Genomic DNA, 15,765 nt, shown 5'->3' with positions numbered 1-15,765 from the left:
TACAGCATAAAATATTCTTAGAATTCACATAATTCACAGTTTTCCAGTCCTGCAGTCATGAGTTCCATCTCATAGCCAGACTCAGGAATAGCTAGGTGGGTAACATCCTTTTTCAAAGAAACACAATGGGGAAGCACAATGAGGATCCCAGCTTAGACTGAGGCTAAAATTGTCTTCTCAACTTTTCCCAGATACAGACCTCCCCCAACCTGTATCACATTCTCTCTGAGCAACTTGTGGTATTTCTCTCAGATGGTGGATTATTGACTATTGATTATGGATGGATTATTATGATCTACCAGAGAACTCAAAACAAAATCAGTTACAGAAGTCCCAGGAGCTTTCACCTCAAACAACAAGTTTCTCTAATTATAGTTTAAGAAAAACTTTTCCAGGATTTACATCTCAAATTTTAAACCTATTTCAATATACTTGCAAATTCTCAGCAAGCCAGATTCATTGTTTAGGAACTCCATTACCCAAAAAAGCTTTTTGGCAAGTTTACACATTAAAACAATAACCAACAGTCAAAATTTTAAATTTTGAACTTCAGATGACATCAATCACATTTCCAGATCATGTAAAAATTATTAAGGATGGGCTTACCAGTGGCTGGCTTCTCACCTTGTGCTGCCTGGGTGGTACTTCCTCTTGACTAAAGGGCAGGAAGTGGTGGAAGATGCTTCAACTAGGGTTATAAGAAGATATTTCAAAACTCTTTAATTATCAATCACAAAACCTCCAGAATTTGCCAAGATGTTTTTAGCTGTTCAAACTTTATATTGTGGCTTTAATTTGTTTGGTCAAGAACCAGAATTACAGGAAGAATCTTAATTTTTCTTTGAACTTTTACAATTTATCTTGGTCCTCTAGATCATAGAGACCAGGCACAAAGCTTTCTTTTTCCAGTTCTTACCTAGGGGTTTAAAGGGAATGGAGTAAGTAAACCTCAAGAAACCAAAAAGCATGTTCAGTTTTCCCAGTTCCCTAGCGCTAGAGGAATTGAGAGAATTGACGGAATTGGGGATATGCTTCTGAGTAGAGTTGTCTGTCCTTGTCCTCTATGCTGGGGAAGGTGTGCCCCAGGTCCATGTCCTTGAACAGAACCACTGAACCGAGAGCCTGGGAGCATCAGGCTGAGTTTGAGACAGCCTTGTAACTGTCTGCCTGAAAAGCACCTCCAATCCTTCCTAGGTGATTGGAAAGCAACCCCAGCTGTAGGGCAAGAAGGGGAAAGGGAGAGAGGGGAGGCTTACATACCTTCTAGTCTTGGCTGGAGAAGAGCTTGAGGTTAGGCAGTTTCCTGGTCTCAGGGAACCATATGTTGATACATTATACATGTTACTTTTAAAAGTGCCCTGTCTAGCTTCTTCAGAACTTCATTTTGTTCTCTGCATTTTTAAAAAGTTGCCCCCAGCCCCATTCTTGGAATTATTTTCCTTCTTATCTTGGCCCTTGGCTCCCTTGGTTTTATTCAAGAGTCAACTTACATTCTACCTTTTGCCTTTCTTGTTCTCTGATCTACTAGTGCCTTTTCTCTACTAATTTCTCCAATTTATATTACAACTTTTTTGTACATACTTTTTTTTAATCTTACCTTCCTTATTGGAATGTGAGAGGCATTGTTTTTGTCTTTTTATTCCCAGTGCTTAGTACATGTTTAATAAACTTGTTGATGCTGATGATGCTGATGTTGGAAGAAGGAGGTTAACGAGAGGATCCCAAAATTGGTAAATTATGCCAAAATAAAAATAAATTGCTATTGGAAAATATTCACAAAGTTATGGAGTTAGTGATTTTCCCAGCCCTTCTCATTTTGCAAGTTGTCCACTTAATTCTGTTATGTGAACATATGCATCTAATTTTTATTGTGGAAGTCAGTGGGTAAATGTGATTTATTTTTGTAAAACTTTGTTAGAACTATTTATTCTACACTGGGGATACTTGGTATGTATGTATCTCAGTCAAAACAGGAAGGAATAATGTCCCTAAATCTTACAGGGTTTTTTCATATTTGTATTTACATAATTATATAAATCAGTCTATAACTTCTGTATTAGTCATGAAATGTAATGGAATGAATTTAAATACAATATGCTTATTCTGTTATTTAGGTTTATTTACCATTTTGCTTTTCATCAAATGATTAGAATTAATATAATTAAATTCATTGAGTTATAATGAGAGGATAAGAAGATGGAGTCAGGATTAAGGGAGGAGAGAGGCTGAATGGGAGAAATGAAGGGGGAAATCAACTCATTGTATACTCAGAAGACCTGCTTTTGGCAGTCATTACTTGTGTGCCTGGGCAAGTCACTTAACCTTTAAAGACAGGATTATGCTACATTGTCTTTAGGGTTCTTTTAGCTTTAGATGTTTGATCATATGAGGAGGGGGAAAAATAGAAGTGTAATGTATGTTGGAGTGGGGAATATTGTAATGAAGATGCCATAGAAATTTGTTGTATTACAGATTATCCATTTTTAATATCTATTACACTGTGTAGTTATCAGTACACTTTTCCATAAAATCATTGAACCTTTTCTCTTTGTTCACAGCTTTATATTCTGTAATATTGTTCTGTGTGTTTTTGTGGATACCATTTGTCTACTTCTATTATGAGGAAAAGGAGGAAGATGATACTAGTAGGTGTACTGTAAGTATCTCTATTTTATTTAGACATTTTAACTTAGGAAAAATTGCCTAAGAATGAGAATATAGATGATATTCTTTCTCATTCATTGTCCTTTCCACCATACAAAAAGTATAAAGAGCCTGAATGTCAGAGGAAAAGTGAAAAGATAGAGTAGTGGTCTTTGTGCTGTTTCCCCATTGTGGAGTCCAAGTTCCTTAGTCTTATAAAAGAAAAACTTAAAATTTTCAAGAATCATTTTATTGCTCTCTCACCATCACTTTTATTAAGGCGTGTATGGTAGCTGTTGCTAACTGGTTTAACATGTTTTGCAGTTGCTAGGTTTATATATTCTAATTGCCATCGCCTTTATTATTAGTGTTTGCAAAATACTACATACACATATATATAATGATCACTTAGCTTCATTCAAAATGCTTAACTTTGCATCTCATTTTAAATTAGATTGTTATTTTCCATTCAAAAAGTAGGGGGAGGAAAGGAAGAAAATTAGTGAGTTTTTCTTGCTTTGAAGAGAAAGATCTATCTTTAAGGATTTTACTAGAATAATCTCCTACTGAGAGAACACTGGAAGATGGGAAGATAGCCATTACAGTTCACATAAAAGCCTAATTGTCCAACAAAAATTGAAGACAGTATAGTTTGCAAAAATGTATGTAAGGTGGCATGTTACAGTTAAAAAAATATATCTCATCTTTAAAAAAGTAAAAAATGTTCCATTTTGAAATTAAATGTGCTTTTGACATAACCATTTTTTAGATTTTATGATAGAAAAAAATTTAACTTAAAATGTCTCCTAAATCTTACATTGTTACTTTAATATCTCTAGCAAATTAAAACGGCTTTCAAGTATACTTTGGGATTTGCTGTCATTTGTGCACTTCTTCTTTTGGTGGGGTAAGTATTGTCACTTGTATGAACAGTGCTAACATTCTTCAACATTTTTTATTGTGCTTATTTGAGAGATTATTTGGTAAAGGGGAAGGAGTGCTGCACTCAGAGGCACTTCTGACACTTGGTAGAGTGTAGTCTTGCGCAGATTTCACTTAACATCTTTGAATCTTTTCTTTGACTGTGAAGCAGTTTCTGAGATTTTCCTGAAGTAGCTAACCTCAAAATCAGGAAGATCTGAGTTCAAATTTCACCTTTGGTTCTCATTGTGACCTTAGACAGGGCCCTTCCCTTCTTAGTGCTACAGAAAACTCTCTAAGACATGTGCCTTGTTGGGGAAATTTCCTCACTAAGACCTTTCTATACCAATGAAATCCCGGGACTGTCCAAAAAATTATTTTCTTTGAAGAGTTATTGTATGTAAAACATTTTAGAGTTTGTAAAAAGTGCAATATAAATGTCATTCAGAAATTTCCCTTTACACTTTTCCCCCCTTTTCATTAGCACACTAATTTCTGCCTTTCATTTTAAATGTTCTCTTGGGGAAAAATTTGTCTTATTTTTACCTTGAGTTGTGCGTAATTTTCCATACTTATATGTATGGCAGGTCTTGATGTAAAATACCTCTTGCTTAGCAAATTTAAGTAAAATTGAAAAAAAATGAATTAGGGAGAGAGGGTAATATGGTGGGAAAAACATTGAACTTGTTTGACCTTGTGCAATCACTTAACCCCCTTGAGCTTTGGTTTCCTTGTCCTTAACATGAGGGTATGGGATTAAATGAACTGCATAGTCTTTTCCAGTTGAACATTTTGTGATTGGAATGGGACATGATGAACTTGATGGTAGAGTCAAACCAAGAGCAGCTGGTCTCACTTGCCCGAGTACACACGCATACACACAGACACATACACACAGACCCACAGACACACACACACACACACACACACACACACTTACACCCAAAATGCTTTGTAGGTGTGTAGGCATGTATATGCAAACATATTTCCTATTCATTTGCTTCCTATTTATACATAAGGCTGTTTGTGTATAGACAGTAACATATTGCATCTATCTAATAGTCTCAAATATGTGCTACATAATGAACTAAATAGTTAATGCATTGATTTTCCTTGAAGAAGATGCCCTTATTTAGTACTTGCTTTTTCTTAAGATGCAATTCTAAAAAGTTTTAATGTCTTTTTTTCCTAGACAATAGGTCATTAGAAAGTATGTGGTGGACAGGGGGAGTTATTAGAAGCAAGCACACTGATAGAAGAAATGACAACTCATGGTGTGAAAATAAGCAAAAAGGCAGATGGAAAGCATATGTTTAAGGTCTAGCTCAAGAAGCAAAATGTACATATGATGATACTAGTTTATGATACTAAGTAAATATAATAGGAATTTAGAGAAGTATAAGAGATCATTGTGAGCTAGAATAGCTGAGGAAGGCTTCAATGGAGATGGGATTTGGGTATGTGAGTAAAGAAAGACATTCTTGATTTGAGAACTGGGAGGCGTCTAGGTGACAAAGTGGATAGAATGCCAGGCCTCTACTCAGGAAGACTCATCTTCCTGAGTTCAAATCCAGCCTCATGTACTTAATAGCTGTGTGACCCTGGGCAAGTCACTCAACTCTGTTTGCCTTAGTTTCTTCATCTGCAAAATAAGCTGGAGAAGGAAATAGCAAATCACTCCATTTTCTTTGCAAAGAATACCCCAAGTGGGGTCACGAAGAGGTGGACACAACTGAAAAATGATTAACAGCAACAGAAGAAATGAGAATAAAGTGATAAAGGAAGGCATGAACATGGAGAGTATTCTTCTCTAGGCAACTGCTCATCTTGAAGCCACACTTCAGCCATGGAATTCACTTTGGAATTGGGTGTATGAAGTGTTCAGGAGGACTAACACCTTTGGTATGAGTGCTTGCCAAGCTCTTTTCAGGGCTGCTTGTCCACTTTTCACACAGTTCTCACCTGGCCTCCAAGAATCTATAGCATGTGCAGTGACCACATCCTGGTAAACTGAGTTGGGGGTAAAGGTTCAGATGTCTACCCCAAGCATGTGAAGACTTTCCCAGGTGGAATGGATGAATGAGAATAATTTGTTCAAGTGGCCATGAAGGTAGCTGAAGTATGCACTATGGAGCACTTAAAGCTTGTTCAGACATTGACGCTAAGGTTATCCACTGCATCCTGGGACCATTGCCAACCATCTTGACTTTTGTCTTGCTGCTGGACTTAAGAAGAGAGACTGCAACTCTGCCTCATTTAAATCTAATTTGCCTGAGTCAAGCCATCAGTCTGTGATGTCATTGGTCCTCTTCAAAATGAAGGACAAACTACACTTGTATTCCCTGTGCTAAGCACAGTGCTTGGCATATAGTATGTACTTAATAAATACTTTTTGACTTGATTGTTATTCTTACGTTTACATATATAAGAACAGGAGATTGAATTGGAAATGTATGGTTTCCTTGGTGTGGAGAAATCCCAGATGAGGAAAACCCCCTCTACCAATGTCAGTACTTCCTCAGCAACTTGTAGTCTCAGAGAGGTGATTAGAATGCTAAGAGGCTTAGTGTTTTGTCCAGAGACATAGTATCTCTTTGAATTTAATTCAGGTTTTCCTGGTTCCATAGCCAACTCCATCCATTATACTATACTTCCCATTTTTATAAAACTTGTATGAGAATCTATAGATGCATGAAGGTTACCTTTAAGGAAAGTATAAGAGGGGAAGAGATAGGTCCTATGTAAGATAAAAGATAAGAATGCAAGTAGAGTTCTATTTTGCTTTCTATATTTATTCAGCAATCCATAATGAGAACTTAGTTTTCATGCAGATGCTTTTTAAAAAAATGAAATATGTAGTATAATAGTGTTACTTGAGAGGTGGGCTGGCATTGTGGCTAGAGAGCTTATCTTGGAACTAGTGCTGATTACCAGTCCCACCTGTGAGACACATACTGGCTGTGTGACTTCATCTCTTAGTGTGACTTTACCTCTTAGTGATGTAGGCACTAGGCCTTCTGATGTAGTCTTCCCTAACAGAAAATGAGCTCTTTGAGGGCAGGGACCATGTTTTACCTTTTTACCTTTCCTTTTGTTCATCATACACAGTGCCTGGCACACAGTAAGTGCTTAATAAATGTTTGTTGATATGCTTTGACTGAAAAGATGTTGAATGCTATTTTTGTTTGATTCAAATTTTATTTTTTTAATTTCTGGAGGGAATATACTACTAGAAAATAAATACATTTTTCATCTTGTTAGTAAATTTAAGAAGCAGTTCTGTCATTTTGAAAATATAAGAAGTGGGTTTTTTTTTAAACTTACTAACTGAAACTTTGATTATATCTAGAGTAATATTATTCTATTTTATATCCTGGAAGCAGTATGGCTTCTTTTGAAGGTGACATATTCATAGCTTTCTTATAATTTGCCTGTAAATAAATGATTTATAACTGCTAGTAAAAACAGCACCTGACTTTATGGTAAAGTTAGTGAGTTTGATTCTAGCCAAGTCCAGATTCTAAAATGATAATGTGAGGGGATACCTTTAAGAGCCTCAAGGTTGATAGGTTTGAAGCTCAATATAGCTTTCCTTCCTCACCTCCCTCTCCCATCTACTGAAATACTTTAACTTAGCTTTTTCCAAGATAATGTGGAAAAAATGCTACACTTGGAATCAGAAGGTATAGATTTCTATTCATTCCCCATACTTTTTGCATCTTCCCCTTTTCACTTACTAGCTGTGTGACCATGGGCAAGTCACCTAACCTCTGTTTTCCCCAGTTTTCTTGCAGACTTGTTGTGAGGATCAAATGACAAATCCTACTCAATAAAAAAGATAATCTCACAGGATTATCTGGTGGGTCAAGTGAGAATATTGATATTTAAGTACTTTTTATATTATTAGAGTCCATGTTAAGTTAATTTGAGGAATAAATTGGGTTGCGCAACCTACATTTTGACTAAAGGAAAAACTTCAGATTTAACCATTTTGAAAGACATGGGAAAATGGAAGTGCCTATACGTAGAAAGAATTAATGTAAAAGTTATCTTTCTAATGTTGGTTTTGAAAGCTATTGTTCTATTTCCAACTAATAACTGACATTTTTATGGTATGTTTTGTGTATATTATTTTGTATTATTTCATGTATTATATATTATTTTATGTATATTTCATTTAAACCTAATAGAAGTCTTGTGTGATAGGTACCATATATGGTATTTTCTCTACTTTGCAGGTGAGGAAGCTGAAGATTAGAGAGATGAAGTGATTTGCCATGGCCACATGGCCTCTTAGAGGTGGCATTTGGGTCTGTTTTTCTGACTTCAAGTCCAGCACTCAGTCTATGCTGAGTACTCATCAAAAGGAGATGGATTATATTAATTTTCTTTCTATTGGAACTGTGTCATTAACAAAGGATATGTCATAGTCTGGTTGTCTGAACCTTTATTGCCTACAAATTCTGTTGTCCAAACATTTGATTTAACGTTATTTTTCTGTTTCTAATTAGTCAGGAAAGTAGTAATGGAGGAGTTGAGGAGCTGGAAAAACTGAATTTTACCTATTTTGTGAAGCCTTTTTAGATCAGCCCTTCCTAATTCTAGTTACTTCAGTGATTTCCTGTGTTATCTCTTAAAAATATCCCTGTTACTTTATATATCCTTGTCTCTCAGTTCAGATATGCCTGCTAATTTTGTAGATGTTTTCAAGGTTACCACAAAAAGACTATTTCCATTTAGAAAACTTTTTGTCTCTTTCACTACCAAAGGTAAAGCTACCAGTGATAGTGCCATTTTTTTTGTTTGTATGTATTATTGTGAAAGTTGTTCTTGTTGCTAAAGGAAAGGAATTGAGAAATGCCTGTATGTACTTTAAAGTAATAAAGAGCAAAGAGTTCTTAGACACGATGGAAGAAATGATCCAAGAAGGGGACTAGGAAGAAAGATTCAAGTAGCAGAAAAGAATAAAAGAAGATTTTCAACAGATTAGCAGAAGGAAAAGAAAGTGTGACATTTATAGAATATGACTAAGAACCTACTGAGACTTTTTAATTTTTACATGAATCACCAGCAGTGGGGAATAATTGCTGAGTGCTATGAGACTGTTAGAAGTTACCTGAAAAGAATCACATGGGGCTGTAAAGTCTTAGGCAGGAAACTAAGAAACTTGGGGGACATTTGTGGAATTTTCATCACTGCTTTCATATGGAGTTTGGAAATTGAGAAAAGGAAGCTAGAGGATATGAACACTAGACTAAGCAAGTGATTGCCAAGATACGATTTGGTTTCTGTACTGTGCTGGATTTTTCCCATCTTCAAGTGCTCACCAAAACCTGACCCTTTCAGAAGAGTGTCTTTGGATTCTCACGCTCATGAAGGTTGCTTCTGTTGTGTTCCTTAACAGTAGGCCAGAAAGAATAATTTGCATATTCTCTCTATTGCTACTTTTAGACACTTTGCTAAGGTAAGAACACTTCTTACTTGTGTTCTTGATCTCAACTCCTTTCTCTTCCAGGAACTTGTCCCAGTGATTATTCGCATTTTCTTTCATTTTTAATTCCTCCCTTTCTGCTTACTTCTAACTTACTGCCTATAAATATATCCAAGTTCCTTGCAACCTTCATACACAAAACATCTCTTCATCTGATCTCTCCATTCCCCGAGGAGCTCTTTCTCCCTGTTTCTGTTTCTCTCTCACTCTGCCATGCACCTAGAAAGACTTGTCTCTTCTTGCTGTCTACATTTCCTCACTTTACCCATCCTTTTTTTTCCCCTTTGCTCTTGCAAAGAATTAACCCTTTGTGTCACATGTAGCCCTTCTCCTTGTGCCCTCTATCCTATCCTTTCACTTTCAGCAGCTTTTCTTTTTTGACCTTGCCATATCAGTCACATCTGCAATCTCTCTTTGACTCTGTCCTTCCCTGCTATGTATAAACACATTCATATTGCCTCTGTTCTTGCTGAGCCTTTCTTAACCCTTCAATCCCCTCATGCTATCCTCTTCTATCTTTTTTGCCTTTTAGTAGAGTCCTAGAGTTATTTATACTCATTCTCCACTGTACTTCTCACTTAATGAAATCTAGTTTCTGTCCTCCCTTGTCATACTGAAACTGCTTTCTTCAAGGTTACCATTTATTTCTTAACTGTTCAGTCCTGTGGCCATTTCTCATTTCCCCACCCTTACTGAGCTCTATGTATCTTCTGACTGATTTGTATTCTTGGATGTGTTCTCTTCCAGTTCTCTTTATACCCATCTTAACATTCCTTTACAATTTCCTTTTTTGGTTAATCATTTGATTTTCACCCCCTTCATGCTGATATTCCTCAAATCTCTGTCCTGGGCTCCTTTCTTCTCATACTGCAGTTTCTTCCCTGGTGATATACCTTTCTTATAGATCTCAAAGTTCATGAACATAGGCATGATCCTATAGCACTAGACTATTTTGGGGGGGGGGAGGGAGAGAGTGAGAGAAGACTACTTAGGGAGGGTCTCAAGAATAAAATTCTCACTATCATAAATTTATTCTGATACCCAAGAAAAGGAGGAGACATCTAAAGAAAATCTGTTATACTTTATATGTGGAGTTCAGATTTTCTAAAAGAACATATATAAAAGATAGAATATAAGATCAGTAAATAAGAATCATGTTGATAAAGCCCAGAAGAAAGTAAAAATCTGAGTAAAATACTGATGTTCACAAGACTTTTAAAAGTTATATTTGAACTGAGAAAACAAAAAGATGAAGAAGAAGCTGAGTGCTTGGTGTGGAGAGACTGTAAAATAGATGATAGGAAAGTAGAGAGACTAGAACTATCTAATTTCTATTTTTGTTTTGGTCTTACTCAAGGAGAATGGTCTGTAGACTGAAAAGAATGAAACCTAAGATACATGAGGTGCTAGTAATTGATGACCTAGCTGTTTTAAATGCTTTTTCATCTTACTCAAATAAATTTTTTTCCTGGAAGACTTTTGCTCATGTCTTTGCCACGCTGCTTTCCATTATCTTTGAGAAATTATGGAGATGGGCAGATATTTTCCAGATTTCTGAAAGTGAAAAAAGAAGAGGGTTCTTCAAACTAGAGACCTGATGACATCTGTTTTAGAAGTTACTACTTAATGAGTGTTTTTAAGTATTTAATTAATCATTAGGAAGTATCATAGCTCATAGAACTAAAGGTGAAAGGGACCTCAGGCCATCTAGTCCAGTGGTTTTCCACAAAAAGCAAACATACACACACATACACAAACACACACACACACATACATACATACATTTTATAGATAAGAAACTTTGAAGGAAATTGAGTGACTTTCCCAGTCATGGATTCATTAAATGTTATTCCAGACAAACATCATTTCCTATTTTTGGTAGGTTAATGAACTATGAACTAGGGTAGTGCTGTTCATAATAGTAAGATTACTCTGAGTAGTCAGGGTGATAGTACGATAAGGTGGATTTATAGCTGGGCAAGTGATTTGAGAATTGATCATCGTCAATCTGGAAGAGTCTTTATTAGCAAATAGCGCTGCTCTTACCCTGTGTTTTTCAGTGCATTTATCAGTGACTTCAATTGAGGTGTATCATCTGTAATATCTGCAGGTGTGTGTGTAGGTATAGATAGATAGATAGATAGATAGATAGATAGATAGATAGACAGATAGATAGATAGATAGATAGAAAGAAAGAACTAGAGCTAAGCTTTTCTTTTTCTAGGAGAAAGGGCCAGTAATGGTATTAACTAGGTCAGAAGGCATACACAGTTTAGTAACTTTTTATTACAATTCTAAATTGCTTCCCAGAATGGCTGAATTATTCATATTGCATTAATGTGCCTCTTTTTCCACAACTATAACATTTATTATATTCCTTTTTTGTCAGCTTTGTCAATCTATGGGTGTTAGTGGAACCATGGAGTTGGCTTAATTGTCATTTCTGTAGTGATTTGGAGCATTCTCTTTAACAAGGCTTTTGATAACTTGGACTTTTTTCTTTTAAAAATTACTTACATCCTTTGACAATTGTCACTTGGGGAATAGTTCTTATTCTCAAAATTTGAATCACTTTCTTATGTGTTTTGGCAACGAGACCTTTATCAGAGAAACTATCTGCAGTTTTTTTTCCTCAATTATTTTTCTTCATTTGTGCAAAAATATTTCACTTTTAATTATTTTATCTTCTGTAATCCTCTCTATTCTTTGTTTGCTTATGAGTTTTTCAAAGGCTTTTTGGCATCTATTCTTGTAGTCATGTGATTTTATTTTTTGTTTGCTCATATTGGAACAACCTTGAATTGCTGGTGTAAGTATGTCTTGATCTTAGTGTATAATGTTTTTATGACCTTTTTGCTAGTATTTTATTGACTAATTTTGTGTCAATGTTCATTAGGATTATTGATTTACAGTTTTCTTTCTCTGATTTATCTTTCTCTGGTGTAGGTATCATTACAATAATTGCATCTTTGAAAGAGTTTAGTAACATCCCTTACTTTCCTGTTTTCCCCAATAGTTCATGTAATATTGGAATTAATTTTTTCTTTGACTGTGTGATAGAAATTACATGTAAGTCTGTATACACTGGGATTTTTTTTCTCCTTTTGAGAGTTTATGGGTTGCTCGGTTTCTTTTTTTTTTTTTTTTTAATGTTTGGTTATTTAAGTAACTTTTCTCTTAATCATTATTTCTGAAACCAGTAACTAGAGTCACAGAGCATTTGTCCCAGGTAACCAACTCTACTTGGAAATTTGCAGGATAATTCATAGTGATTCTAAGGAGTTTTACTTTTGAGAATTTATATGGATATAGACAATGGGAGCTGGAGCCTTTTGCAAATTGCTAGTCTAGTATGACCAGATCTAAGAATACTTTAATATTAATGTTTTATATTAATATTTTTCAATATTAATCCAGTCATAGGTAGGTCTGATAAACACAAATATAGCAATTGATAAAATTCTTTTATTCCATTAATTAATGGACCTTTCAGGTATTTTAGCTTGTCTATACTTCCTTGAGTGAAGTAACCCAATTCAATTATTCTTTATTACTATGTTCTATGTAATACAGTGATGTAAAATTTGAATTGCATGTGTGTTTTAAGTTTTGTTACTCAATTGTTTGTACCCCTAATATGAATATCCTTTTGTCTTCACAAAGATGTGTTAAACTGTAATATTTGCATGTATGAAGTGCTTGGTAATAAAGAGATGGTTCCTCTCCTTGGTAATTATTTTTATCTGTGAAAATTGAAGGAATTCTAAGACATTTTATTGCACATTTCCCTTTTTTCACCTAAATCAAATAGACAATAAGAGAATCTAGTTGCTAGGGAGAACTTTGAGGAGAGTACTAAACTTGAGATCTAAATTTGAATCTTATTTCTAATATGATATTTGTTACTACATTTAACCTCTCTTGAGTCAGTTTTCTTTATAAAATAAATATGACCGCTCATATATATATATATATATATATATATATATATATATATATATATATATATATATATATATATATATATATATATATATATATGTATATAGTGCTTTAAGGTTTACAAAATGTATTGTGCACCTCCCAACTCAAAAGGTTGTGAGGAAAGTAAATTATTTAGGAATCTTCAAGTTTTTTTGTAAGTATGAACTCTTGATTTAGTTAACAATTCAAATACACGTAGGAGTTTTTTTGGTGATCAGTGCTAGAAACTTCATTGAGATTTTATTGAAACCTAAAAGGGAGAATAATTTTTATATATAGATTATCATGTACCTCAAAAAAATTTATCTATATGTATATAAACATACATATATACATGTGTATTGTGTGTATCATGTAATCTAGAATTTTGGGTCATGGTCAGAAAATGTTACCACATTCAAATTGAAGATACCAAAAAACCAAAATAGATTAGCATCACAAGGGAAGCTGAATCGTATAAATCTTTACTTTTTTGCTATACAGACTTCTGAAACTCATCTCTAGGCCTCTTGGTGTGGTACCTGGACTTCAGGCTGCATACCGTTGATCATACCAAAGGTATTAAAGGATAAAAATAAAAAGAAGACTACAGATCAAAGAGGAAAAAAAAGGAAGAAATTTGCAAAAACCACATTGACCACTATTTTCTCTGCTACTGTTATGGGACTACCACACTTGAACCCTAACATTACAGTCCCAAATGCGTATGTAGAGGAATTAGGAATGACATTAAAGAGAACAAATAGAAAAAGGAGCCAGATTTGATTTAGTGTATACAAAAAAGATTAATGCTGAAGACAGTGTGATTGTCAGGATTTTGATATATTGGATGTACAGAATACTTGAAGGATGGGAGCATATTAGAGGTATGGGAAAAGTGGCAGACTTTAATACCTAAAAAAGAAGTAATAGAGAGCATAAATAATTAAAGAAATATCTGAATTAAGGGTATCTTTGAGGAGAGACTATCAGGGAAGAAGAAGCAATCTTTTACAAGTGAAATTTAACAATGGGTCATATCTCTACCCCTTCACTTAATTGAAAGATGCAGAGAATAGAAAATCTCATTGTACTTCTTGTTGACTGACTTGTTGAAAAAGAAATACTCAATCTACACAGTATGTATAGTGTTGTAAATAAAAGCTCATAAAATTGAATGGTGAATAATGACTAACCTTAATTCCAGAGAAGAGATGAGGAAATACTTTCCTCCTTTTGCTGGAGAAATGGGAATTTGGCATGGGGGCTATATGTGGAATGTTGTATATGTTGTCATATGCTCTCTGTTCATTTGTTTTGCCTAACTTTGGGAATGGGGGTGGAAGAGAGTTATGAAGGAAAAACTCACATGGGGGAGGAACGAATGGGATGCCCAGAAATGATTGTGACATAAAAATGAATGGCAGAAAAGCAAACATATAACACCCCCCTCCCCCCAAAAAAAACAAATCCTGAGAACATGGGGATGCTGATTTGGGGAAAAACAATCAGAAACATAACTTCTTTCATTTTCCATTAATTTGCCAACATTTTCCTAACCTACATTATGTGTGGGAAATGGTTTCACTTGAGGGAATCTTCCTTAGTGATAATGCACGTATTTTAGTTTGGCCTTCATGAAGCCTACACACTCTTCACTACAGGATTATCCGGAAACACATTGTAGTCTTAGATCAAAGAGAAAAAAAGAGTCCTCTTTTCACACAAAGGCTCCTAAATCAGAAATCAGCACTCTTCACATTTAATCTTATTAATTTTCATTTATGTGACACATTATTCTAGCCTGCTGAAATCTTTTTGGCTTTGGACTCGGTCATCTAGAGTTTTAGCTATTCCATCAAGTTTTATACCATCTGTAAATTTTATAGAAGGGTATATATGCTTTCAAGTCATTGGTTAAAAATGTTGAAAAACTCAGGACCAAGAACATTCTACTAGATAATCTACAAGAGACTTCCCTTCAACTTAATTAAAAATGATTTTAAAAAATAAATTTGGTGTATGGTATATTAAACAAAAACAACTTTACACTTGTTGATGACTGTTTTTTGTATCTTTTTATTCAAATAGTGGCAAATTCACCCAAATATATTACCATTCAGTCCTTATCTCCCTGTCTCATTCATAAGCATAGGGAAGAAACATTGTAAAATACTTTTCTGCGGGGTAGAGATCAAATTTCTTGTGTATGTGGTGGGTGGCGAGCTTTAGAGAAAAGGTTGGGGTTGAGGAAAGCAGTCAAAGCAGTTGCTGTGGAGAATGAGTTACTTCAAGGGGCAGTAAGATTTGTTGGAACTGAACTTAACTATCATTTTTTTTCCTTTAATTGGAGTACTGTGACTTTTTTTCCTATGCACTTTAAGTACAGCCAGGAATGTTTCAGTATGAATTGAGGGGCTAGTCTATAAATAGATGCCATTTGTATCATTTATTCCTTCATACTTGGCAGTTCATATAATTCTAGTATTAAAAACGTATTTTAATGTATGAGAAATGGATTACATAAAAGAGTGTGAAATGTTTAAGGAGTACAAATTGACCTAAATATAAAATAAATTGAAGCAGAAAATTTTGACAGTATGTTAATTTTTTTATCATAATCAAGTTTATTAGAGGAAATTTTTCTTCTCTCCCTTTCTGTACTACAAATTGATTTTCTATATGGGGTTCTTACATCCATTTTTGGTGGAAACAGCTATTAGTGAGATCTCTTTTAATAACTGTGT

At 34.7% G+C, this 15,765-nt stretch overlaps 1 protein-coding gene across 1 annotated transcript in view; it reads left to right on the top strand.

The window, feature by feature from the left end:
• LMBRD1 (LMBR1 domain containing 1) overlaps nucleotides 1-15,765 on the top strand; it is a 227,081-nt gene that overhangs the window by 35,944 nt on the left and 175,372 nt on the right. Inside the window, exons 4-5 of the mRNA XM_072642568.1 lie at nucleotides 2,559-2,656; nucleotides 3,483-3,550. Coding sequence (XP_072498669.1) covers nucleotides 2,559-2,656; nucleotides 3,483-3,550 — 166 coding nt within the window. The remainder of the gene's footprint in view (nucleotides 1-2,558; nucleotides 2,657-3,482; nucleotides 3,551-15,765) is intronic.

Source organism: Notamacropus eugenii, chromosome 2, assembly GCF_028372415.1.
Source record: "Notamacropus eugenii isolate mMacEug1 chromosome 2, mMacEug1.pri_v2, whole genome shotgun sequence".
In the NCBI taxonomy this organism is placed as follows: domain Eukaryota; kingdom Metazoa; phylum Chordata; class Mammalia; order Diprotodontia; family Macropodidae; genus Notamacropus; species Notamacropus eugenii.
Note: the sequence above shows the minus strand (reverse complement) of the source record. Positions and strands in the feature narration are given on the sequence as shown.